The 26,977-nt window shown below is 49.5% G+C and overlaps 1 protein-coding gene across 1 annotated transcript; it reads right to left on the bottom strand.

The window, feature by feature from the left end:
- Nucleotides 1–5,028: 5,028 nt before the first annotated feature.
- Golga7b (golgin A7 family member B) lies at nt 5,029–17,866 on the bottom strand. The gene is made up of 5 exons (XM_005352305.2): nt 17,410–17,866; nt 11,292–11,417; nt 8,255–8,407; nt 8,080–8,181; nt 5,029–7,026 (listed from the first exon to the last, which is right to left on the bottom strand). The coding sequence occupies exons 1-5, from the start codon at nt 17,419–17,421 to the stop codon at nt 6,916–6,918; spliced, it is 504 nt and encodes a 167-aa protein (XP_005352362.1). The 5' UTR covers nt 17,422–17,866; the 3' UTR covers nt 5,029–6,915.
- Nucleotides 17,867–26,977: the final 9,111 nt, after the last annotated feature.

Here is a 26,977-nt window from a genome sequence, read left to right as displayed (position 1 = left end):
TCCTTCCATCCATCCATTCATCCCACACATATCTGTCAATCCACCTTTCCTCCGTCCATCCTTCCATCTATCTATCCTTCCATCCATCCATTCATCCCATGGTGCTGTACCCTCTTAAGACCTAGGCCCAGAATTCCAGACATCCCCCCCCCCCCGAAGGAAACCATGACAGTCCAAAAGGATTTTTCCTGCTTGAAGTTCTGACATTCAGGCAGTATGAGTGAGGACCGAGTCGAGGCAGAATGTATTTTTCCTCTCCCTCTCTCCCAGAAGATCATGAAGACAGCCACAAGAACACAGCCAGGGTGACCTTATTGAGAGCTGTTGCCAGCACGGGAGAGGCCAGACCCTTGCCTCTACCTTTAATTGAGTTATTTGGTGGCCATTTGCAGTTCAATTGTATCTATCTGCACGGCTTCTCAGCAGCCCAGATTGCACAAGCTGCATCTTCTCCCTCTTCCCGCTAGCCAGAGATGGGCTGTGTCTCCCATTCAGTGCCAGAGGCAAGGCATTGTGACAGGCACCTGAGGCGGAGAGGGGAGAAGCAGACCTGAGTCAGACAAGATCCCCACACTTGGAAGGTTTACTGACTAATTGGGGGTAGCAGGGAAGGGAACGTCACTATATATGAGGCCTTGTAAGATATGTGTAATGTTTCCTCCTTCCCAGGCATCGAGCAACACTGCTCTCAGGTGGTAGCTGGTCCCCAATCACTTTTCCATTACAGAAATCAATAACTTGAATTACTCCAAAATAACGAGCACCTCCATCCCGCTCCGAAACTAATTTTTTTCTGTGTCTGCGTTTGCCCATGTGCTTTACCCTGGGCCTGGAATCTGTCTTTATGAGTCAGCCCAGGTAGAATGGCGTCTCGTACCTGACCGTGGCATGCTAAGGTAGAATGCAGCAGGGCTCGGAGTCAGGGACTGGAATCTTCGCTCGGAGTAGTTCAGCTGTGGGCTCTCACCAAGCTCCGTAACAACCTGGAACATCGGTTTCCTCGTGTATAAAATCAGATCCCGAGTACAACACCCACCGGAGTGTTAGAGAAGCAAGCGGGGTAATGAGGCTCAGGAATGTTCCTGCATGTATGAGGGAGGGAATCCCTGAAGCCTTGGATAAATATCCGTCCATTCCACGTGAGTATCTGAAACCTGTGTCACCAGCTCATTGCATAGTGAGGTCCCAGTGTCACCTCCATAATAACATTCGCATCTCACAATGAGGAAACCAATTACCGTTCACAACGATACATTCTTGTATAGCTGCTGATTTACAAAGGAGCAAGCGTAGACCCAAGGAAGCTAAGGGAATGGCTGGGGGTCGGGGTGGGAGGTCCCTGGATGGGGCCACCCTCTGATACCTTCACAGTGGTTCATCTCCTCTCTCGTCCCTGATTCAAAAGCAAGCCCTGGTGCTACCCCAGGATGCTATGCCCTGCATCCTGCATCCTGCAGGTGCTGAAATGACAGGTCCTTTGAAGGACCTCTTGAAAGAAGAGCTGCAAGCACAACGTACTCTGCCCTTGGCTCTGCCTGGGAAAATAGAGCCTCCTAAGAGTCACCTGAGAAGAGGCATGTGGGAACCCTCAAAGGCCACACTCTGAAAGCCAGAAGAGAGACATTACAGACCACCTATTTCACACAAGGCGTATTTCTAGCCATTTTCTGATTCTTCAAAACCAGTTATCCTTAACCTTTTGAGGTTGGTCCTATGTACTTTGAGAATCTGCTGAGAGCTATGGATTGTGTCTCCCCAATAAAGGCACTGGTTATACTCATAAGTGCAGGATTTGGAGGTGGAGGTTAAGTGAAGGATTGGTAGCTGGGCATAATGGCGCACACCTTTAATCCCAGCACTCAGGAGGCAAAGGCAGGTGGATCTCTGAGTGTTTAAGGCCAGCCTGGTCTACAGAGTGAGTTCCAGGATGGCCAGAGCTACATAGTGAGACCATAGTGAGGTTTTCTTAGGCACCAGGGACCTTCTCTTTTCACAGCCTCGCTCACAGCATAACAAATATTTTTGTGTATATCCACAACCCACAACAAACGGGAGCCATGCACACGTGTGTATACATAGGTCATGCTGAGTTGCAATTGTCTGGTTTGACATGAAGCGTATTAATAGATCTTCAATAAAACATGAATCCCACTGTTGTGCTTTCTCTTCCTATCTTGGAGCCAATAAACTTCTTTGGTTAATTCAATAAAACAGAGAAACATGCATAGATCTCATGTGTGCAGTACAGTGAATTTCTAAGAAGTGAGATCCCTATGCTACCAGCTCTCCGGCCCCGAAGCAGAAGAGTGGGAGCCCAAGAGATCCCAGACTCCCTCTCCTCCACCCCCCTCAAGAGAGGAACAGCCATGTCAGTTCTTTCTTCATAGACAACTGTGTCTGTCTTTGAATCTGTTCCAGGCTGTGTCTGATTGCTTTTGTGGAGCCAGTGTTTTTAATCCAGGTCTCAGGCTTGGGTCTGAATAATTGTGTAAAGCGTTTTCCTATTTGATGGCCGGGGAAACTGAGGCTGCCTGTAAGCCAGAGCTCAAAGTTTTGGTCGTGTTTGGGGCCACATTTTCAGCAGCTTGTCCTTGAGGGGAATAGAAGGTAAAGGCAAGGTGAAGGTGCTTCCTACAGGGACCACACGGGATATGAGAGGGGTTCCCAGACCAGACCAGCAGTTCCCGAAGCAGCTGAAACCGGCTGCGGAGGGAAAGAGGGGCTGTTTTCCTTGACCCACACCTATAGAAACCACAAGCAACAGCTGCTGGCTTAGCTAAGGTGGCTGAGGAAGTTTTGCAGCTTTTCTGCAGCCTTTTGGCTCTTGGGTGCAGTACATGATCCCGCCACTTGGCGGCACCTCGAACTTCTATAAACTCCGTGGTCCTCTTGTCACAAGGGCCCTCCCTATCTTTAACTAAAGAGAAGAAGCCAGTCTTTAACCAACAGAAGAAAGCCAAAGCATGCAGCAAGGAAAGACCATGCACCAAAAGCGTGCATGGGGTGTGCCAGGATGGTTGTCCCCTTCGAATGGAACCAGGAATAACCTGTCCTTTGGGGTCTTGTGTCTGGTTGTTAAGGGGGAAATAGTGACATGACCGCAGCCAGCCAGAGGGAACAAGCTTTGTTTGGCTTTAAGAACAGAGGCAGCAGAGAAAGCCACACTTTATCAGATCTGCACCGTCAGGTCTCCGCTGCCATTCACTGGGCCGTCCCTGGGAGTCCCACATGCCTATGAGAACAGCCCACTCAGAATCCTGTGCTACTGGGGCACGAAGATGAACCCAGACCCAAACAGCCCCAGGTCTTTCCCTGGGAATCTGCAGCTCCAGTCACTGGGTAACTAGGGGGCCTTTAGAGTTGAATGTACCCCAGACCCTTTCTGCAGTTTGCAGGTTTCTTCTTAAAACCAAGCTCTGCTACTTCCTGTGTAAACTGGGGCAGTTGAACTTCCGTGCATGTGCCTCATCAGTAAGGTGGGGATAGACGTTCACACCGTGGAAAGCTCACTAGGGGGCCTAAGCATGAAGGAGGTTGTGGCTGAGCCTAGCTAGGACCCGACAAACAATAAACATTAGGCATATGCTAGCTACCGTTTTTCTTCCTTTTAAAAAAGGTTTTCTTTAAGTATGTGTGTGTGTGTTTACCTGCACATATATCTATGTACTATGTGTGCCTAGTGCCAGAGGAGGCCAGAAGAAGGTGTTGGGTCCCCTGGAGATAGAGTTAGAGTTGTGAGCAGCCATGTGGGTGCTGAGGACTGAACGCAGGTCCTCTAGGAGTGCTCTTTACTGCTGAGCCATCTCTCCAGCACAGTTATCACCGTTTATCACCATGACCATTGCCATTTAAACGTGGGAGAGCTGAAACATCCCTGGGAGTGGGATGTTGGGTAAATTTTTGCCAATTCATAAATCCCCAGTCTTTTTTCTTTGGGGTTTCTTCACTAAATAGCTTGGCTGAGGTTCAAGCCTGACCTCAGGCTACAGCAAACTTCCCACCCAGGCAGAACTCCAGCACGACCCTCCCTGCCACCAGGGCAGCTCCCAACCCACTCACTCACATGCCAAGACTGAGCAGAGGCAAAGGTCCAGGCTCCCCAGGGCTCAGGTGCAGAGCCAGGTGTCCCTTCGAAGCAGCAAGCAGAAACTTCTGAGCTACCTGGAGCTCTAGTCCACACCACCCAGAGACCACCTCCGCTTTGGCCCCAACCCCAGGACCAGAGCTGTGGTCCCTGTGACCTAATGAGGCCCTCTCTGGATCAGATCCTGGCCAGAAGATCTGTGTGGTCCAGCCCCGCCACAACCCCAGGCAACTTCCTATCTGGGAGGAAATCCCTGTTTTAACTCACCCACCACCTCTCTGACCAGGGACACATTACTCAACCTCCTGAAACTTTTGAGAAGACTCAGCTAATCCTTAAATCCCTCTTATCCCTAGAATATGGTTTTAGTAAAGTATCTGGTATTCCGTAGGTGGTTAATAAATGCTCAGTTTTATGATTTCCAAGACAGAGTTATGCCAATTTCTAATATCTATCTGCTTTCTGATCTTTCCCTAAAATTACTGTACGCATATGATGGGGAGTTGTGCATGTTCCATGGTGCACATGTGTAGAGATCAGAGGACAATTTTGTGGAGTTGGTTCTCTCCTTCCACCTTTACTTGGGTTCCAGGGCTCAAACCTAGGTCGTCAGGCCTGCGTGGGAAGTACTTTAACAGCTGAGCCACCCTGCCAGTCCATCCTAGCCTTCAGTAACAAATGGCCCATGTGATTTGACCCAGACTGTGCCTGACCTAGAGTAAAAGCTCAAGAAACAGGCTCTACCTAACTCACTGATCAATTATTTTTGGCTTAGCTTTCATATGAGCCTACTGTCTCCAGACAAAGCCACAAATCCACCAAGGATTAAGGAGTGGTAAAGGTGGGATGTCCACCTCCCCACTGACCCACAAGCTGCAGAGAGAGAGAGAGAGAGAGAGAGAGAGAGAGAGAGAGAGAGAGAGATCATCAGTCCTGTGTCATCTGCTTTTTCTCCTGTACACACTCAGCCAAGCATCTCTGCATGAGATGGGATGCAGAACTAAGCCCATCACCATGGACCAGTGGAAATAGCATGGAGCCTCAAGCTGGCAAGTCCTTTTTATTGGAAAAAGAATAGAACGAAAGGTCTTCATTTTGCCTCTTCTCAACCTTCCCAATGTCAGTGTCCCAAGGTCATACAGCAGGTTAGGGAGGGCACAGGCTTCTGCCAGGAATTGGGCCGGGGGTAGGGGCTGAAGCATGGGAAGAAGGGGTTCGTTGCACCAGGGCTTGCAGGCTCAGGCTCCCTGAGGCTTCAGGGGCGTGGCCAGCCCTCTCCATCTCTCTGCGTAGTCTCCTGACATCACACGCTGCTGCTGTGGCCAGCAGAGAACAAGGCCCTCTCTGCTCTAGAAAGCTACTATAGTGGCTGGTGTCTCCTGTCTAGTTCTAGCACCTCCTGTCCTCTGAGGTAGGCAGCCTGTTTCCTATCCCTATTCAGGCCCCAGGATGCCCCCCCCACTCACTCCCCCTGAGAGCCACAGCACCATTGGCTGGCCAGCCCTTCTTCCCTTGCAAGGCACACTACCTTGAATGTCCAGGGAGCCTCAGCTGTCGGGGCTCTGACACTTAGGCAGGCTGAATTTGCAGCATCTGTGGCCCCACTATGTCACAGGGGCTGGAAGAAGGGCACCAAAAACCACCCAAACGTTGGCTCTGCTCCCCTAGGATCCCAGCTCTTCTCCATCAGAATGTGCCCAATAGAGCCAGAGATGGGAGAAGGGCCAGGAGCAACAGTCCAGCAGCAGCCCAGCTTTAGGACACCGACTTGTAGAAGTCCAGGAGGGACCCACCTCCTGCTGCAGACCATTGTGTGACAGGACAGGGCAGGACATGGTAGTCATTAGCCCAGCAGCCAAAGAGAACACACAGAGTAGTCTCTCTCTACACACATGCTTTCTCTCTCACACACACATGTGCACACTTAGATATTCATACTCACACACATGCATTTATTCCCATACAAGCATAGGTTCGTGCACACATGTGCACACACCACTCACACTCACTTGTGCTGTCACACACATACACCCGCATTCATACACCTGTATACTCACACACGCACATGTGCACACACCCATAAACTCACATACATTTGAGCACACAGTATACACGTAATACACAAATGGGCTCCAGTTCGGGAGTTCAGGCGCTGTCCAGCTGCGTTCATCCACAGGGTTTTACCATACCCCAGTGGAAACCCCCCTCCCTCAGAGTCCCAGGCAGAACACCCATAACCAGCTCCTGGTGGGGTGCAAAGTCTCGGAGTTGGGTGCTTCTTGGCAAGCCTGAGAGGACTTTCTGCTCTGAGTGAAGGACAGGAAAGCCTCCGCCTTAGGAGAAGCTGGATAGTTCCCAGGGTACCCATCTCCCCAGATCTCAAAAGAGGAGGTGGAATCATTGACAAGCCCCATGGTGGCCTTGGGCCTTAGAGCCCCGCGGAGCAGAATCCAGGTAGACAGGGGCTTTGAGGGTAAAGGATCATGCGGGGGTGGGGGGATTCTCCGGGTCCTCCTTAGAATGGGGTTAGAAGGCCAGGAAGAGAGGGTTCATCCAAGCTGGCTTCCCCCCTCCCCCCGCCCTCAGACTTCCCAAGGACCTGGACCATCCCCATTGGAGAAAGTAAAGTCCAGGGTCAGAAAGGGGAAGATCCTGCCAACGGGCAAAGGACTGTGAACACGGGACACCGGGTAATCACCCTCCCTCCCGCGCCACAAGGCAGGGTGGGCCCAGAGAAAGACTCAGAAGCGGGTACTCTGGTAACGCAGCCTCCGCAGATCTGCCAGCCCCTCACTCCGGCCATACACCTCCATGCGGGGACTCTCGGCCAGTCACCGAGCCCCCGCCCCGCCACCACCAGCGCTGCTGCTGCCGCTGCCACTGCTACTGCCACTACTGGAGCTGCCGCTGCTGCACCGGTCCTCATAGATGGAGATCTCGATCTGGGACGATGGTTAAGGAGCTGCGAGCACCCAGCTGTTAATTGGGAAAGGGGGTACAGACCCAGCATGAGGCCTGTAACTGAAGCCCGCTATGCCCAATAACAGAGACCAGAAGGCCTGAAGTCCCAACCCTCTCCAAACCTCAGCTAACCTTTCCCGAGAGGACTCGGGGCTGAGTGCACAATGGGATCCCATGTTGAGTTTGGTCTTCCTCGAAATGCATTATGGGATCCCAAGTCACGGGTGCGCCGGGAAATGGTGTTATACACAAGCAGTTCCACTTGCTGATAGCTACTGGCCCACCCAAGTTAGGCCAGTCCCTTCATATTTGCAAACTGGGGACACTAACAGAGCCTTGGGACTCCTGTGCAAATTAATGGAGTATCTGGGTGCTAAGCGCAACACAAGGGCCCAGCAAAAAAGCATGAGCAAATGTGTGTTTCTAGACTACTGAAAGGGGCGCTGTTCCCCTGAACAACGGTTCCAAATGGGGTCATCAGAACTGTCATCCAGCCCCTGCCAGCCTGTCACAGAGGAGCATCCCCATCCTGGAATTCATTCTTCTCATCTGTGTTCAGGGGGTGGTGGGGCTCAACACAGAATAGTAAATGAGATTACCGAAGTCTTGCAGATTCTCTGAGGAGCAGACAGCCTTGCAGGATAAGAGAGCCTGGGCTTGAATCCTGACTTAACAATCTGCTGCTTGAGGGTAAGGGACAGCCAGTTTCCCTTCAGGGTTGGTCCTGGTACAGACACGAGGGTAAGATGGGCCCAACTCCTGGGCATGCGATGAAAATCATCTGAGATTGTAGTTTTCAAAGCCTTCACATGTTGGCTGTCTTATATTAAGCTCTAGTTTCATGCAGTTCAATAACTATAAAGCCTGAAACTCACAAGCGGCTCCAATAACTGAAAGGGGAGGGGCACCTATGACCAGTGATGTGTGGAACCCTGGAAGGACCCTAGCGAGTCTCTTATTTCCTAGTAACATCCTCAAGGGCCCCACTGCATAGACAGCTCTGCGCCCTCACACAGAAGATCCCAGAAGGATACAACCCTCATCCCACGTTCCACAGGATCCGTGAGCAGGAGCCCTCGAGGCGCAAAGACCTTCTCATTCTGCTCCTGGATGTAACGGGAGATCTTCTTGAGAACCTGCAGAAAGAGGGGTCCGTAAGAATGAGTCTGTGGCAATGGAGCTGGAGGAGGGGAGATGGGGAAGCACCACCTTCTCATAGTGCGTCTCCATGCAGAGGAAGATGAAGTAGGCTGTGGCGCAGGCCAGGCAGCCCTCCAGGTAGGAGCTGCCCCCAATCTTCTCAGCCTCTGCATAGAAACCATTGAGGGTCTTCACGGTCTCTTCAAAGAGCTGCCTCTCGATCTGGAGGGAGAGAGGTAGACTATTAGCCTCCCCAAAGTGGGGACAATCCCGGTCGGGCCACGGATAAGAGCACTGGTGCCGCATGAGTGGGAGGTGCTGAAATACTGGCACACCGACATGACCAGGAGGCTGCAGGCAGAGCACACAGAGCCCAGGGGACAGACCACCAGGAGTCCAGTTGAGACTTATCCCTGAGCTAGATGTGTGGCCCTGCAGTAGTGGCTTGCCCGTGCTCTGTGGGTTTCCTCATTCATAGGATGGGAACAAGCAGGACTGTTGGCCTTCCTTGGGAACAGGAGACTCACGATGTCCTAGACCAATGGTTCTTTCTCCACCTTCCAAACTCTACAACCCTTTAATACGGTCCTCATGCTCTGGTGACCCCAACCATAAAATTTTTGTTGCTACTTCATAACCTCAATGTTGCTACTGTTACAAACCTTAATGTAAATATTCAGGATAATGTTAATGTGCAGGATATCTGATTTGCAACATCTGTGAAAAGATCAGCCGACCCCCCCACACACACACACACAAAACCCTATGGGTTGAGACCCACTTTCATGGATGTTTCATGCAGAAGCTCGGACAAGTATTCTGGTGACATCAGTTCTCACTGTAATGCTGTGCCAGAGCTCAACAACAAGTTCCCACAAGCAGATTCTCCAGATTTGGAAGGTGTTCCAGCTGCTTGTGACTGACAGAGGGAGCTCTGGAGAGCCACTCCCAGAGCACTTTTCCTCCCAGCTAAGAAGTTACTAGACACTAGTGACTGTGTGTGTGTGTGTGTCCGTGTGTCCGCGTCTCTGTGTGTGTGTCTGTGTGTGTCTATGTGTGTGTCTGTGTGTGTGTCTCTGTGTGTGTCTGTCTCTGTGTGTGTGTCTGTATGTGTGTGTGTCTGTCTCTGTCTGTCTGTGTGTGTGTGTGCGTACAAGGAAGCTGGCCTGTAACCATAACAACAGGAAACACTAAGAACTCTACACACCAGCCTTTTATGAACTCTCACATGACCCCAAAAGCATTCTTGCCACCTCCACTCTCTGACAGGTGAGGATTGCTCTGCTCCTGAGACCAGAAGAACCCTGAGGCCTCACCTCTGACCTCCCGGTCCCTACCACTGTTAACTCCCTGTAAAGGGCAGACGTGCTTTCTTGAGAATGGGATGTTTATGGTTTTCTGAGAGGCCTTGGGGATTCAGTCAGCAAAGACCAGCCGTGCCCCACCTTTCAAACCTCCTCACATCAGCCTGGTCTACAACACAGAGCAGCACTGGGTCTCTGCCCCCCTCCAACCCAAAATCAGCTCTAAGGCAGCCCCTGGTAGGGACCGTACACCCTCGGGAAGAGAGGAAACCACAACCCTCGGCTGACCACCTTAGACGCCACCAGCAGATGAAGATGGAACATCAGGCCCCCTCCTCACTCTTTATAAGACAGTTGAAAACAAGACGGAAAGCAGCCCCCAGCTCATCCTCTGCGTCTCTAAGCTTCCCTGCCATAGCTGACCACATGCTATCTACTTTCATCCACACCTGCTAAGGATGCTTTTGCATCGGTATGAACATCAGAGGCCAGTGGGAAAGCAGAGAAGGCAGGCACCTGGCTCTTCCAGTACCTTCTAAAAACTTGGGTGAGTCACTTCCTGTTTCTAGCCCTGAAGGACACTTCTGCTTCTGAAGCTGTGTGTGTGGTGTAAAGTAATGATCTGGTTAAAACATGTTCGTATTTGGGAGCTCTGAGGTAGGCTCGGAACCTCGCATGGTGTCTGAGTTCCCTGGTGGTGCTGACCCTGTCAGCCACAGGGCACAATTCTGAAACAAGGGCTTAGCGGTAGTGCTCGGTGCGGGCTGCACGCCAACACCATGTGGATGGTTTTTTTTTTTTTTTTTTTTTTTTTTTTGGTTTTTCGAGACAGGGTTTCTCTGTGGTTTTGGAGCCTTTTCTTGGAACTAGCTCTGTAGACCAGGCTGGTCTCGAACTCACAGAGATCCACCTGCCTCTGCCTCCCGAGTGCTGGGATTAAAGGCGTGCGCCACCACCGCCCGGCTGTGGATGGTTTTTAAAACCAACACTACACCCAAATCTCAACCTCAAGAGGTGAGGACTGAAACAGTCTGGGAAGGGGAGGGTAGGTCACAGCAGCAAGCACTACTGTCACCCTCCCTTCCCAAGCAGATGCCTTGTCTGTCCCCCACTTCCCAAAGCTCATAAGTGGCCCCAATCCAGTCAAGAGTGGGAAGAGACGCCACACTAGACAGCAAGCTACTACCCAAGCAGGATCTAGGGACCACTCAATTCTTGCTCCCCTGAGAATTCCTCATTAAAAATTGAAGTGTGAATAATTATAATTTAAATAATAATTTTTAGTTAACTTAAAAGTTAATTAGCAAATTAAGATGTAAAACAATGCCTACTCCCAGAGACTCTGACTGAAGTGCTTTGGGGTGCACTGAGATTTTTTTCAGCTGCCCAGAATATTCTAGTGTGCAAACCAAGGTTAAGGACAGTTGTCAACAAGTGGGGATTCCTAAGCCACAGGTCAGCAATTGAGTCAGCAAGTCTGTTGACACCCAGTCTAATACACTAGGACTCGGGAATTTACATTTGTTTAACAAGTTTTCTAGAGGATTCCCATGCAAGGGTAATTTGAGCTGCTGGACTGGAACAAGTCTGAGGTTTTTTTTTTTTTGTTGTTGTTTTGTTTTGTTTTTCAGAGAATTTTCTGTGTGGAGATGCAAGACTGCAGTGGATTTATCATTTTTCCATTCAGGGAGGCTAAATCATGTGGTACTGTGTGTCACAGAAGACTAGAGAAAAAAATACGTTCTAAGAACACCCCGTGCCACCATGGAAGTAGAGCTCGTGTTTAGAAAAGGTGTCCTTACCCGGCTATCCAGCTCTGGGGGGAACTTGGTCTGGAACTGACAGGTGGTACCGTCACTGTAGTCTCTCTGGATAAAAACCTTCGTGGCCAGTGATGCGCTTCGCCGGAGCTCCTGGAGATTGTGGACCTGAGGAGATGGGCGGGAGGCACACACTCAGGAGATCATTGTCTCCCTGTACTGATACAAAGGGATTGATGAATCCCGGCACACGCCAGGCTCCATGAGGGGTCTTGAGAATCAGGCCTGGTGCAGTTTACACGAGAAGCTGTCTGAGGTCATCACCAGTCTGCAAAAGTAGCAGGAGGAAAGCTGGGCCAAAATGAGACACTCAGAGCCATCAGTCACAACAGAAATGAGTTCTAGCAACGTGCAATGGCGCCAGCCCTGTCCTTGGAGAACTCAGCACCGACCAATATGGAAACCTTAGGCCCTTCCAGCCTGGGGAGTGAGACTTGTGGAAGAGGAAACCTTTATGTGTTCGTGAACTCCAAGGGACACTGAGGTCCAGGCCAAGTTCTGAAAGGTCAGGAAACACCCACATTAGTTTTCTTACCCCCAGAAAAGGATCCAGGAATGGCTATTTCCCGAGAGATAACAGTATAAAGTGAACTAGGGCCAAAAGCTGAAGTAAAAGGTTTTCTTGATAGGAAGGACTGGGGTGGCTTTTGCCTGTCCATACAATCTGACATAGCACTTGAGGGGAGTGGGCTCTATTCTGCAAAAGAACAAGGTCTCTTTCTTCTTCTACCTCTCCAGCCTCAGTCGCTTGCACTGGAGATAAACACCTCATTGGTGAAATACGCCCAGCACTGGAGTCACATGGAGACCAGGCCCTGAAGGCAGAGTGAAGAAACAGCCAGTTCGTCCTGTGTAATTAGGCTGAATCCGTTCAGTCACTCGACTCTTATTTATTGAGTCCCAGCTAGTGCCAGACTCTCCGGATGCTGAGCAAAAGTCAGTCTATGGGCTCCAGGGAGGAAGACGAGTAAATGTGTAATGAATTAGACCGTGATGGATGGCTGAAACAAAGTCACAGTTACCCAGAAATGCCTATTCACAGAGGCCTCCTGGAGACTGTACTGAGTCCTATGGGGGAGGTTGACCAGAAGTCGAAAGGGGAAGAAAGGGTGACCCTGGGAAAGGGAGTAATGAAGACAGCAGATCGTGATCTGCTCCAGTGGTTTGAGGCAGTGTTTAGCAAGAGCAAAGCTGGTTTGCAGAGCAGATACCATCAGTGGGAAATGAAGATGTACTGCAGTCAAGGGTGGGATCACAAATAGGACGGGTCTCTGCCAACAGGAAGGACTGCAGGTGGAGACGACAAAAAGCTGAGGGATGAGTAGAGAAGGGTTGACAAGACAGAAGGGCTAGATGATTGGTCTTCAAGGTCTTAGAAATGACGCAATCCAAGAACATTACCTAGGCTATTCTAAAGTAAGGTAAACTTTGCTTCAAGCAGGAGCTTTGATCTCAAAGTGTTGGGCATGAATTAAAAAGCATCTAAGTGCTCCTCCAGTTTTAATATTTCTTGACTCCACTAGCCAGGATCTTCTTTGAAAAGGTTCCCTTTTAGCTGAGCATGGTGGTGCACACCTTTAATCTCCACACTTGGGAGGCAGAGGCAGCTGGACCTCTGCAAGTTCAAGAGTTCGAGGCCAGCATAGTCTACAGAGCAAGTTCCAGGACAGCCAGAGCTGTTAAACACAGAGAACCCCTGTCTTGGGTGGTGGGGGATGAGCCTTTTAATATCTACTAGGATCTTAGGATAATTTTGAAAGAATCAACGTGTTTGGGTAATATAACCAACTCTCTCATCAATGCCTCTGCTCCATCTGGTTATGGTTTCTCTGTAATGCATTTTCATGAGACAGGAAAAGGACTGTGACCTTCCCTGCCCTTCCAAAGCCAGAGTACAGGAGCCAGCTATGGATTCGTTCAGCTCTGCAAGGATCATTCTGATACTTTTGTAGCAGTAGGTAAGCCTAAGGGACCCGCTGGAAGGGATTCTTTTTGTCATAGTTCAGAACTAAAATAAAACAGTGCTAAACCACAAAAGGTGGTAGTGAGAAAGGAAAAAAGGCAGAAACAATGTTTCAAGCAGTCTGACCCGGCCTTGGCTTCCTGCCAGAGGCAACATCCTTTGTCTGAGCCTACACACACACCTGCGTATACATAGATGTAGGCGATACTATGAGCCATGACAGTGTGTCTCTTAGTGACTGGCTGTTACTTCTTTCTCCTAGGGATACAACAAAATTCTTTCCAAGGCCTCCTTGCAAGTTGGAGTGGGCACGTGCTGCACAAAGCGAGTGAAATTGATGACTATCCTATTTGACTCATACAGACCTGAAACTCCTCCCTTCTCCCAAAACCAGAGGAGCCAGGTATTGAAAACTGCAACAGGAAAGGGCCTGGGTCCCTGAATGACCCCTTGAAGGACATCTGCCTCTTGATCGGGAGCCTCCCATTCAGGACTTTACTGAGAAGGGAGTAATCCTCCATTATTAAGACATTAGGTGCTGTCTCACATAATACAGACCTATTTCCTCTTGACTGATTTATTCACTCTCAAGTTTTTGGAGTGGGAGGGACCAGCACCCTCCCTAGCCACGGCAGTATCCTAAACCTGAGAGCCTGTCCTGGCTCCAGGTGACCAGGCATCCACTTCCGCCCCTGGAGAATGTATGTCAGGCGGTGAGGAGTCTATAGAGGAGATGAGACACATTCACATGGAAGCACCTTGGTGTGCCAGTCCTACATGGCCCACATACCACAGGCTCTGGCACAGTCAGTGTAGAGTAAGATTGTAGGCAAGAAAGCATCTCCTGGTCCTCTCCATCTATGGAAGATAATCTGCCTGATCTCGGGCCACAGGATCCTTGAAAAGTCTGCTCTTCTCTGGCCCCCATTTCTTCAAAGACGCTAAAATGGAACCTGTAATCATCACCCCTCCCATCTCTGACTTCAAAGAAGCCTTATCAGGAGTGGTGAACATAAACATTTCCAAAGGCAAAACAGTGGGCTGGATCCAGCCTGTGGCTAATAAGAGAGCTTTTGACCTGTGCCAGAGAGCCAGCTGGCCACTGCCATTGAAGAACGTACTAGAGATGGTAGACAGCAGGTGACGTAGTGTGTCCCTATACACCTGGCAGTCCTTCAGGCTGGGCCGGTACGGAGCAATCTCTGGAAAGCAATGAGCTCCTGGGTCGGGTATGCCTAAGACAAACAGGAGGCCCCAGCTGGTCCACAGATCCATCCTCATGTAAAACCATCTCATTCCTTAAGGTGCAGGTGAGGTGAGCTCAGAAATCATGGGGTCTATATGATGATCCAACACTGGGCTGGGCTGGGAGTCACTGGCAGCCAGGTAGGCCCTGAGGGTGGGAAACTGGGCACAGGGCCACCCTTCCTCTCAGCCTACTACACTCAAGCTCAAGCCAGTGATTCAGAGATCAGACCTCCACATACCCCGCCTGGGTAATGCTACTTGGGTGCACTTAGAACATCTCTGATGTGCCAAAACCCACTTCGAGAAGCCCCTCCAACAAAAGATACTTGCCAGTTGCTCTTGGCCATTTGGACTGTTTCCTGGGCAGACACACATTCATAAAGGCCTGTTGCTCAGGAAATGGACTCAGGAAAGATCTCCAAATGAGGTCAGGGCCTCACTCAAGAACCTTCCTCCCCCTCACACACATCCCTCCCCTAATGCTAACTTCTAAACAGAAATTAGAAAGCAAAAAAGATCATTTCCATGTAAAGCCATTTCCCCTCCCCTCTTCTCCTCTCTATATTTCTCCCCACCCCCTCCTGTCGCCTCTTCCCCTGGAGCTCAGCTCCCTCTTTGGATGCTAAGGAAATGACCATGGGAACTTGAAGTGAGGTTTTCCTTTCCCCAGCAGGTTTTTCCTGGTAATCTCAATCCAGTCCTAATAGTGAAAAACAGCCTAGGGGATGACTCACCCTAGCCCAAACACCATACACCCTGTGCCCTGGCAGAGCCTGAGTTTCTTTCCTCCATACAGCTAGCAGGGTCCAGCCAAGACCGAGCTGTGAGACTGAAAACGTTTCCCGTTCATCCTAAATATTCTTCTGTCCCTCTGTCCTCGAGATGACCAGCCAGGCCAGTTAGGGAACCTAAGTGCCTCTGGCTTCTCAACCTTCCTAAAGCTGCAACCCTTTAACACAGTTCCTTGTGCTGTGGTGACTCCCAACCATATCATTATTTTCGTTGCCACTTCATAACTGTAGCTTTGCTTCTGTTATGGATCGTGATGCAAATGTCTGATATTTCCAATGGTCTTAAAGGGGTTGTGACCCACATGTTGAGAACCATTGCTCTAGCTCTTCTTGACATACCATAGCTCCTAACTCAAAGTCCCTTCCCAAGACCCCAGCAGTCTTCTCTAGCAAGCATCATACTGGCTAACTGGATATATTATCCTGGTTGCAAAGCAAGAAAAGGTAGTAGTCAAGGAGGCAAGATGAATTATTTTCTCGACGTGCAGTCGCGTCATCTGTAAAATGGGCTGCTGAAGCCTTTGACTCCTTCTCCAGGCTGAAGCAAGCTTCCACGCCTCAGTCATCTCATCTGCTAATTGCACATAACACCATCCTTGCCCACTTCACAGAGCTGTTCAAACACTCAAAGGCGTTCTGTGTGCCACAGTGCTGTATCCACAGAGGCATTATGAGCGAGCCTCTCCCAGGGGAGAGTCATCAAGCCTACCAACAGCTTCCTGGAAACCTGGCCTCAGCCAGGAGGTGTGAACCTGTGGGCAGAATGAATGGGCCACAGCAGACCTGTAGGAAAGAGACACTAGAAGAGCCTGGCCTCTTCAGATCCATCAGACCTCACTAGCAACTGCTGCTGCAGTCCGGCAGGCCTGTCTGGGAAGCAAGCAGCCCCTTGGCTCCTTCACGTTCTTCTCCATCTCTGTGCTACTTCTGAAGCACTCTGCATTCCTCTAGAAGGCAGGCTTGCCTGCAAATGGGGGTCTGGGAGAGCATGAGTCCCTCCTAGCTAGCCTGTATAAAGTCAGAATGCAAACAAAGCCAGGTAACAGCGGGAGACTCAGTGGAATAATGGCAACAGCACTTGGGACAGCTGCCTCGCCACTCACCGGGAAGCCCAGAGGCACTGCACAGGATCATCCACAGGCCTTTGATTTCCTCCTTGGCAGCATTCCAGCTAGGCTGGGAATGGGGAGACACCACGAAAGAAGACAGTAGCAGAACTGGGGAGACCCAGTGTGCGGTGTTACACTCCGAAAATTCAGAGAAACTTTCAGCTCCGCTATTAGCATGTGTGTGAGGACCAAGCCAATAATCCTTCTTTCCATATGTCAGCTTTATCATGTGCAAAGAGCTCACATCTCTAGCACAAAATGAGGGAGAGGGATAACCTCTAGGAGCAGAGACAAAAATCCTGATTTCTTAAGCATTGCAAAGAGAGTTTGCCCTTAGCTAACAGGTCCCTTGGTCCTCAGGCACACGGTGAAGAAGGCAGCCTTCTCCACACAGGCAAATGTGGGCACTCTGGGACCAGCAACTCAAGCAGAGAAGGAAAGCAAGGCATGGAGATTCTCAAAAGTGGGGGCTGGTGCAGGAAGTTCTTAAAACCAACCACTTGGGTCCTGTGCCTGAGGATCCCTTTGTCCACGCCCTCCTCCTAAGGAAATGTGGATATAGAGGAAGGTCTGTCTTCCTTAGTCAAGCATTTTGGGTTAGAAGCAGAATACTGTGCCACATAGCAACAACAGCAGTAGGCCACCCTCCCTCTCCTTACACAAGCATACAGGGATTTCCAACCCTCCAAGGAATCAGAACCCTGTGTTCAGAAGGGGAAATCCCAACCTAAGCTGGGGCTTGGTGCTATTGGTAACATGTGGACTCTCCAGGGCTCAGGCTGGCATGGGCAAGATTGACATGCCAGAGGTGAGGGGACCACTACCCAAAGTCCTGTTCTTCTGCCCTGCTACTCCCTACCTGGCCCCCATGAACCAGGGAAACACCCCCTACCCCCACCCGCCTCCGCCTACTCCTTGCTCCCAGTCTGCCCCTAGTGGGGAATCATTCCCTGCGGCATTGCCTGCGGGCTAGGGTGCTGTCAACCTACCTCAGTGGCCATCTTCAGAGGGTGCTGACCACTCCTAGGTGACTCGAGGTCTGGTCCCGAGGGGCTGTCCGCGGTGCTGACTCGGAGAGCGGGTGGACTGGCCGAGGCCAGCAAGGGCCTGGGTGCTGTCCTCGGTGCTGATGAGATCTCCGAAGCCCGAAGCGTGCTCTTGCGGGCCCCAGGGTCCCGGAGAGGGTGTCTGTGCTGTCCACGGTGCTGCTGCGGGAGCCGGGCCGGGGAGGCGAGGCCGCGCCCTAGGCTCCTCACCGCCCGATCGCCTGCTGCCAGGGCTCCTGCAAGCAATGGCCCGGTTGACAGCGGCAGTAGCAGCGGGTACGGGGGCGGCGGGGGAAGGAGGGGCCAGTGCCTCGGCGGGCGGGGAGGGGGAAGCCGCGGCCCCCAGACTCCGGCACCCGCCGGAGAGGAGCCCCGCCCGTGGTCACCGGCTCCTCTCCCGCCCAGCCCCGTCCCGACCCCGCCCAGCTCCCCGCCTCTCCTGCCTGCCCTCCCCCTGCAGAAAAGCCTAGAGCTCGGTGCAAGCTAGCACCGCCTCCCGGGACTTCCAGAGGCAGAAGAGAGAGGCTGGACTCTGCCGCAACACACTCCAGCCTGCAGGCAAGGAGGTCCCGACAGGCCTCAACCTTTCCAAACTCCCCCAATATCAGATTCTAGCCCCTCCCCCACCCTCCCCCAGGCTGCCTCCTCTTTCCCTCTCTCTCCTCTCTCTCTCTCTCTCTCTCTCTCTCTCTCTCTCTCTCTCTCTCTCCTAGCCTGGTTCATCTCTATGCACTCCCCAAGCACCACTTGGCCTTACGTGGACATTTCCCCTTCTCTTTTCTGCTTTCCACGTCCTAGAATCCCATTAGCTAGAGGGAAATGCTGTAGATCGCAGAAGGTCGTTTTTGTTTTTTTTAATACGTGCACATATTTCATTCCCAGCTTTTCCCTGGAGTCCCTTCTTTCAAGGAGCTCTAGATGGAAGCCAGCCTTTCTTGGTGCTCCTCCTGGCCCTAGGCCCCACACCTTACTCATCTCTCTCCACTCTGCCATTCCAGAGTTTAAACACACTCCAACATTACCCCCATTACCACCACTAGTCGAAAACCACAAGCAGAATGCCAAACCGGCATGCCCACTGTCCAAAGTGGTGATCTGGCCTCAGGCCTTCCAATCAAATGGCTTATCTACTTAATAAGCAGTAAGGAAGCCCCAACATAGATGCCCTTGAACACACCTATAATACCCCCAGGTCTGTCTCCGAGGGAAGCTGGGTACCACTCTCTATAGCATGGCTGCCACAGGTCAGCAGAAGCAGCCACACGCATGGGGGAGCCAGCCAGAAGACCTGATTCCAGTTTAGGCTTCCTGACCTCCAGCCTTGAGTGACTGACTGTCTTGCCTTCTGAGTTTATGGTCCTCTTTCTGCAGGATGTACTCATTGACCTTCACTAGCCTAGAGTAAGGGTTCTTCCTTCTTCCTTCATATTTTTATTGTAAAATTTCCAAACATACAGGAGAGTTTGGGAGGGGGTCACAAACTGTACTATCTGCTTCCAGAATAGTATTTTTATATTTGATTTGTTTGCTTCACTGATAGAAATAGAAGCAAGGATATATATAATCTGACTAGATTATTAGATTATTATAAATTAGTAGGTTCTACAGTTTTATCCTTAAGAATTTCAGCATTCAACCCTTTGGGTGAAGATCACTTTCATAGGCATGTTGGTGTGATGGTACATGCCTTTAATCTCAGCACTCAGGAGGCTAAGGCAGGCAGGGATACATGAGACCTTGTCTCAAAAAAAACAAAATAACATCCTCCTATCTAATCACAATATCATTATCATCTCTTTTAAAATTCCATAGTAACCCTGCTATTTTGGTTGCCCAAAAGAGATATTAATAGCAATTCCTCCAGAGCTTTCTATTTTTAATAACAAACATTTATGGCTCACTTACTGTGTGCCAGATGATATGTTCTACACTGCATTTTTATTTTGTAACCCCTGTGAGTTAAACGTTCTTTTAAAAATGTTTAAGTCTCTCTCTGTCTGTCTGTCTGTCTGTCTCTCTCTCTCTCTCTCTTTGCCTCTCTGCCTCTCTCTCTTTCTGTGTGTGTGTGTGTGTGTGGTAAATTTGTGTTGTGAGTTGATGCCTCAGAGCCTGTGAGGAGGTCAGAGGGCAAACTTGAGGGTCCTCACTTTCCAGAGGGTTTTTTGTTTGCCATTGCAAACACTAGGCCAGCTAGCCCATCTCACCAGTGATATGAGCATTGGGGATGCCACATCTGGCTTTTTTTACATAGACCTTGGAGATATGAACTCCATTCTTCAGGCTTGCACAGCAAACACCTTACCTACTGAGCCCTCTCCCCAGCCCCATCCACATTATAGTAATCTTCCATTTCCACTCTGCACAGGGAGAAACCGAATCAGATGCCCTAGGTCTCCTAGGAGAAGGATTTAGACAAAGGCAGTCAAGCTCTTGAGGCCGTGTGTGGCCTGTCCCCTAAGTACCCTGCCTCTTTTGCAGACCATAAGCTGGCAGAGGACCAACATTGCCATCTACCAATTTTTCATAAGAGCACACTGGGTCTCGAAGGATAAGTGCGGATATTCTGGTCTACCTTATAGCTCTGAGAGTGTTTTGGCATTAATGTACAAACCAGGACCAGCTGCAAACCCCATGATGGTCCCTGCTAACAAGCGAGCCCATCCTGTGGTGTCCACGTCCTCACGATCTCTCTCGCTCGACTTCTGTCATATTAACTTGGCAATCATCTGGAAACCATCCTGTTTACCCAGTGGCTAGAAGGAAGCCATTCAACAAATCCATTCGTCGTATCTTTGTTGAGTACTAGACTGTATGGTCATGACTAAATGCACAGGCTGTTCTTACTTGCAACATGTGAGAAAATAAGTTCAGTGCACACTTGTGGTCATTGCTAGAATGTAAAGTGAGTTGTGATATGGATCTAGCGACAGAGGGAGGTTATTTCTGAAGGAACAGTCAGGGGAAACTTTCTTACTAAGGTCAAATTTGGGCAGAGGTCTGGGGAAAAAAAAGAGAGAAATATACACACCTAGGAATATACACACCTAGAAAAAGAGCAACATGGCAGGAAAGACAGAGTTCAAGCCCTGAAAAGGAGTGAGCCTAGGTGCCTGAAAATAGCTCCAAACTAGTGTCCATAGAACAGAGAGCAAGGAAAAGGAAGATGGGAATTTTTTTTAAGTGGAAAGTACCTAAGTTTTTTTAGGGCCTTAAAGGTCCTGCTAAGAACTTTGGAGCATGGTCAAGGGAGTGAGCTAGCAAGTTGTATAAAGTTTAGGGTAAAGACATGGCATTATTTAAGTCTTTTATATTTTGTTTTGGATGCTGGGGTTATAGGAGAGGCAAGTTTGAAAGTTTTGAGACCAATTAAATTAGTTCATTCAAGGAGCAGAGATAGATGAGACAGCTTAGGGTAGCCCAGGACACCGGAAGTAGCGAGTAGTCTTTCCAGACACAATCGAAGGTCATGTGGTGGCAGTGTGTGCAGAGCTTTAAATGTATGATCAGAATGAGTCCAAAATCATCCCAGTGTGGAGACCTGAGTCGTCCTGAAGAGAAGTGCTTCCACCTGCTGAAGAGACAGAGGGGAAAGTAGGGGCCGAATAAGCCCTGAAGATAGGGGGTGCAGTTTGTGTTTGCTGAATTAGATCTGAAGTTTATAGACTGGATGGGAAGACATTTAGGAGTTAGGAAAGGGGTAAGAGTTAGAAACGTTCTAGACCGGGGATCTCTGTCAGTTCAAGGCCAGCCTTGTCTGCATAGTAAAATTCAAGACAGACAGAGCTACATAATAGAGAAAACTTGTCTCAACCTCCTCCACAACCCCTAAAAATACAATAGACTAGCTAAATTCATTTAAGGAAGAAGTATAGCCAGAAAATCTGTCAAGAACTAATCCTGACCACTTCTAGGCTACAGGACAGAAAAGACTAAAAAGATTTCTGTGGATACCCCACAGAATGTCAGTGACACTTCTTCATGGCCCAGCAGGACTTCCTAAAGCACAGAAAAGATAGACACGGTGAGTCCAAGACACGAGAGAAAGACACCCTGGATGCCAGCAGAGAAGGCTGGGGAGGAAGCCTTACTCACACTGCCCAATGTTGCTTCCACCAAACCCAAGACAAGCAGTGAGGCCTGACTGTTGGCTTGGCATCAAAGAAACCTCTGGTGACCTTTCAAAGAGCTACCTGAAGGAAATGGTGTGTTCTTAATTAGAGTGAGTTTGAGAGTTAGAACGGAGGACAGGAAGTAACAAACTTGAAAGTAGCATAGTTGTCTGAGAAAAGCCCAGAAAGGTCTTCTTGAAGATGCAGACACTAGAACTTGATGGGCACTGACCGGAAGTCAGGTGGAGAGGGAAGCATCAAACATTAAGGGCTCAGAGAAGAGCAGGCAATTGCAATTTCAGCAGCAAACCTACCTTTTCTCCTTTTTTTTTTTTTTTTTTTTTTGACAAGGTCTCACTATATATCCTGGCTGGCTCATTCTACCTAGACCAAACTTTGAACTCAAAAAGATCATCCTGTCTCTGCCTCCAGGGTGCTGAGATTAAAGACCTGATGAGTCACTACACCTGGCAGGGCCAACAGAGAGAGAAATGAAGGGATGATGCAGAGGGCGGGACTGTAGGGAGCAGTCAGCTTTCTACCACTGGTGGCGAAGGACCCAGGCCAGTGACCACAGGTACAAGCTGATCAGATGTTCTACTATGAAGAAAGATGAGCACTAAGTTAGATGAGCCCCAACTTACGGCAACAAGTCCATTCGACCTACAGGTGGATGGAGAGCTGGTGTGTGATGCTGCCTCGCTCCTAGGAGTCCTTTCCAGTGACACTGTAGGACTAGGAGGCCAAGGCCTTGAGGGATGCAAGCACAGGAGGTCCCTTTCAACATCTAACTTTTTTAGCAAGAAGAGACCTTACCAGCCTCAGCCCACTTCTTTGCTTTGCGTGTAGGGTAGGTCTAACAGCCTTGATAGCCCTCAAGGCTTGGAGGCATCAGAACGGAAGGCCTATCAGGAAGAGAGCATCACATCATGCTAACTCAGGCTAGGATAAGACACTGTAGGATGGAATGTTCCCACACCCCAGTTGTCTGGGCTGTAACTCTAGAGGCATACAGGCCTTGAGATTTAATCTGACTAATCGTTATTATCCAGATGCCTTGAGACAGCCCAGTCCCATGCAGGAGCCTGGGTCTTTGATGTTTTTGTCATAAATTAATGAGTTCACCCACAAAAAAAACATCAAAGACAAGCTACTAACTAATTCACTGTTATCATCTTCCAATCTGCGGCTGCGTTGGAAAGTCTCCAAAAGGAGGAGCGTGGCCAGAAAGAGAAACCAACTGAAAGATCTGGAAAGAGATGAGAGGAAAAATAAGTCCTGCAGAGGAGACGGCAGAAGAGCCAGGGAAAGCGCTGGCAAACATGGGGCAGGGGAGAAAGGGGAGGAAAGACGGGGCCGGGGAGGAAAGCTCCTGCATGAGTGCTTGAGGGGAAATTGTGGCCTGGAAAGTCTTAGGGGTGTCATCGCGCAGAAGCACCAGAGACTGGGAGGAAGTGTGTGGTACGAATCAGTGTCTCTGGAGCCAGATGGCATGGGATGTAGCCTCTGGCTCTGTTATTTACTGTGAAATCATGTGATCATTCTCCCTTCCAACTAGAAGCCACTAAGTACAGGAAGCTTTCTCTAGATCTTACCTGACTTCCAAATCAAGCCTTTGAAAAGAAAACGGGGAAAGATTTTATGTGGATATCCCACGGAATGTCAGTGACACTTCTTCCTGGCCCAGCAGGACTTCCTGAAGCACAGAAAAGATAGACACGGTCAAGCGTCAGTTCTCCCAGTCAGCAGGTTGAGCATTTACTACCCACCAGCCAGAAAGATGGCCATGGGGTGTTCCCACCCCTACATGAGCACCGAATTTCATCAGTGATGACCAAGGGTATGGTGTTGACTATGTTTTCTTCCCTCTAAAATGCATGGTGAGGAGCTGGAGAGATGGCACAATGGGTAAGGCGCTTGCTTACTCACGCACTGCATGAGCATGAGGACCTGTGTTCAAAACCCCAGCACCAGCATCAAAAGCCAAGCATGGCTGCACACAACTGTAACTGCAGCATTGGGGGTGGGAGAAGAGATAGAGAATCACCGGAGCTTGCTAGCCACAAGCTTAGAGGAAAGTGACAAGCCCAGATTCAGTGAAACAATCTGTCTCAAGGGAATAAGGTAGACAGGACACACATGTGCACCTATACACACCTATTCATACACGCATATGCACATACCTAAAATACACAAACACCAAAAAACTATGTTGATATTTAATCCCCATTGTATTAAGAAGACCAAGTGGGACTTTTAAGAGGTTGTTAAGGCTCATGCATGTAACAAAATAATGGATTAATGGGCTAGTGAGTTATCTTAAGATCTGCCCAGGGTTGGAGAGATGGCTCCGCAGTTAAGAGCACTGACTGTTCTTCCAGAATAACCAGGTTCAATTCTCAGCACCCACATGGCAGCTCACAGCTATTTGTAACTCCAGTTCCAGGGGATCTGACACTTTCACACAGATATACATGCAGGTAAAACACAAGCGCACATGAAATAAAAATAAATAATTGAAAAAAGAACGGATCTGCCATAAAGCCAGTCGGACCAGGCCTCTCCACATCCCTATCTCTCACTACTCGATACTCCGCTGCCACAAGACCTTGCCAGCAAAGACACCTCCACCTCAGACTAGAACTATGTTACAAAATTAGCATCTTTTCTTTGTTTTTTGGGGGGTTTTTTTTGGTTTTTTTTTTTTTGGTTTTTCGAGACAGGGTTTCTCTGTGGTTTTGGAGCCTGTCCTGGAACTAGCTCTTGTAGATCAGGCTGGTCTCGAACTCACAGAGATCCGCCTGCCTCTGCCTCCCGAGTGCTGGGATTAAAGGCATGCGCCACCACCACCCGGCTGCATCTTTTCTTTGTAACTTACCCTGTCTATGATGTGTCTATAGCAGCAAAAGCAGACTAAGAAGACAAGAGTGCATACCTTTACTCTCAGCGCTTGAGAGGTGGGGTGGGAGTTCAAGGTCAGCCTCAGGTACGTACCAAGTTCAAAGCCAACCTGGTCTACAAGAGACCCTGCTGCCAAACAAAGATGGAGAAAACCAGGGTCTGTGATAAATGCTAACATGAAGACAAAGAAAGCCTGATGGGTGGATGGGGCCCTTAAAGGTGTGTGGAATTTGAGCAGTTCCTTCAAGGGTTAGCATCAGACTTCCAGACGGCAGCAGAAGCTAAGAATACTCACTTAGTACCTGGGGACTCAGAGTCTCGAGAACTGCAGACTGGATAAAGCAGCAGCCAAGCAGAGACAAGGGCAACTACAAAGTCCCCAGAAACATGAATGAGGGGACCGCCCTAAAAATAGCGCAGGAGGAGGCAGACCATGACACATGTCTGCACGTGGAGTCACTAGGAGGTGACTAAGCCCGAGTGGGGTTGTCTCCCTTTATACCCCTCCCTTCTCCTCCAGGAAGTAGAGTGGGAAGGGAAGGTCTCCCAGTAGAGTTTATAGCCCTCAGCAGGACACACAGACACTAGGGGAGCACCAGAAGCTATTGGTCAAAGCATCTGCCTGTCATTACAACAGCCACCGTGCTGGAGACTCCTGACAAAGAGTCAGTCTTGAGTGATTGACAGCAGGGCCTTCCGTCCACATCAAGTAGACTGGCTGCAAACTCAGCAACCCCTGCAAACCACAGCCACTGGGAGAGACTGTGACTACATGAAGGGCAAGCTCTCAGGAAGCAAAAGCATGGGCAGGAAGGGTAAAATGTGATTTTAAAACACTGTCAATTTCAAGAACCAGCAGGGCTCGTGCAGTTCAAAGCAACTTTAACTGAATAACCCTTTGTTCATACACAATCTCACATAAAAGATCTATGAAAAAAAAAAAACGAAAGAGGTGATTTGGATAAAGGGAGATACGACTCATTTGCTCTCCTACCCCACCCCACACTCTCACACCCTCATCCTTGCCAGAGCTGCCAAGGTACCACTCCCCACTGAGGCTCTGTAGAACAGTCCTTTTTAATCACGGACATAACACGAACCCACGTCTTTAACAATCCAAATGTTTAAACCAGGCAGTGGTGGAGACCACCTTTAATTCCAGCACTCTTGAAGCAGTGGCTGACAGTTCTCTGAGTTCAAGGTCAGCCTGGTCTACAGAGTAAATTCCAAGACAACCAGGGTTACATAGAGAAGCACTGTCTCAAAAGAAAAAGAAAAGAAAGAAAGAAAAGAAACCCCAAGCATGCAGAAGGCTTTGGGGGAAACGGTGAGAGGTCCGACCCACTCTTTCTCACACCTTTCCACCCTATAGCCAGAAGAAAAGACTGTTTCACTCTTTCAAGGGTTTCCATTTAAAATTCTACAAACACTCAAATACTCATCTTTAAGCTAGCAGATGATAGATATAGATTCATGGTGCTACTTCTTCATGTATTAGCTTTCTACAGAACAGGACAGGGTTCCCGTTGCATAGACGGGAAAGGGAGATGGCTGTTCTAGCTGCCCATGTCAACACTAGAACTCCCACCTTGTAGCCATGTGTCAAAGTCTGCCAAGCCAAAGCCTTTCTTCAGTCACCCTGCCCACAGCCAGAGCTTTCTGACCCCTGTCATATGGTTTCGGAATTTCTAGTCACTGACCAGGTCATAAGGAGGGCCTGCACTGGAACATCTCCATGGCATTCCATATTCTGCCAGCCAGCACCAGTATGTGTGTGTGAGGTAGAGAGCGGGCGCTGGCTGGTGTAGAGGAGAAGACGCCTCCTCTGGCGTGCGGGCACACATCGAGGCAGAATGTTGTACACATAATAAATAAATAAATCTTTAAAAAGAAAAGAAAAAGAAAAAAACGACACACCTGTGAGAGCATCGCTGAAACTCAGGTGATCCTGCTATAGCTAACGCCATGAAAATGGGTCATTGTAGAAGGGTCAGCAGAACTGTGAGAGGGGCTGGCTTTTGAGTGATGGACACATGATGCCTCTGTGTGAGCCTGACCTGTGCTACCCTCTAGTTAGAGATGGCCGTCAGTTAACCTCTACAAGCCCAGCTTCACTTAGGTAATGCGGGCACAATGTTCCCTAAGTCACTGGAGCTCCATCAGGAACAGATAACTCACAGGAGCTCTGGGGAGAGCCAGCTCTGGCTCCTGGCCTATCGCAGGTGTTTGGCAAAGGAGGAGGAAGGTAAGGAGTAAGAAGAAATTGATTGGCAGCTGGACCCTGAGCCCAGGACAGTGACAGAAGCTGAAAGATAAATCCCCCAGGAGGGGGGCAGAAAAACAGAGACAGATCTCAAGGGAAGTTCAAGAACAACTGAATTGGTAGAGATTATATTGTGAAGTCTAGGGAGAGAGCAATTAGGAGAAAGAGGAGAGGGAACAGGTAAACAGAATAACAGGGAGAGAGAGAGAGAGAGAGAGAGAGAGAGAGAGAGAGAGAG

The sequence above is a fragment of the Microtus ochrogaster genome, chromosome 8 (assembly GCF_000317375.1).
Source record: "Microtus ochrogaster isolate Prairie Vole_2 chromosome 8, MicOch1.0, whole genome shotgun sequence".
Lineage (NCBI taxonomy): Eukaryota > Metazoa > Chordata > Mammalia > Rodentia > Cricetidae > Microtus > Microtus ochrogaster.
Note: the sequence above shows the minus strand (reverse complement) of the source record. Positions and strands in the feature narration are given on the sequence as shown.

Coding starts and splice junctions, on each gene's coding strand:
- Golga7b (XM_005352305.2), bottom strand. Junction 8,408..11,291: donor CCCCAGAGCTGGATAGCCGG/GTAAGGACACCT, acceptor CTCTCCCTCCAG/ATCGAGAGGCAGCTCTTTGA. Junction 8,182..8,254: donor TGGAGACGCACTATGAGAAG/GTGGTGCTTCCC, acceptor CTCTTTCTGCAG/GTTCTCAAGAAGATCTCCCG.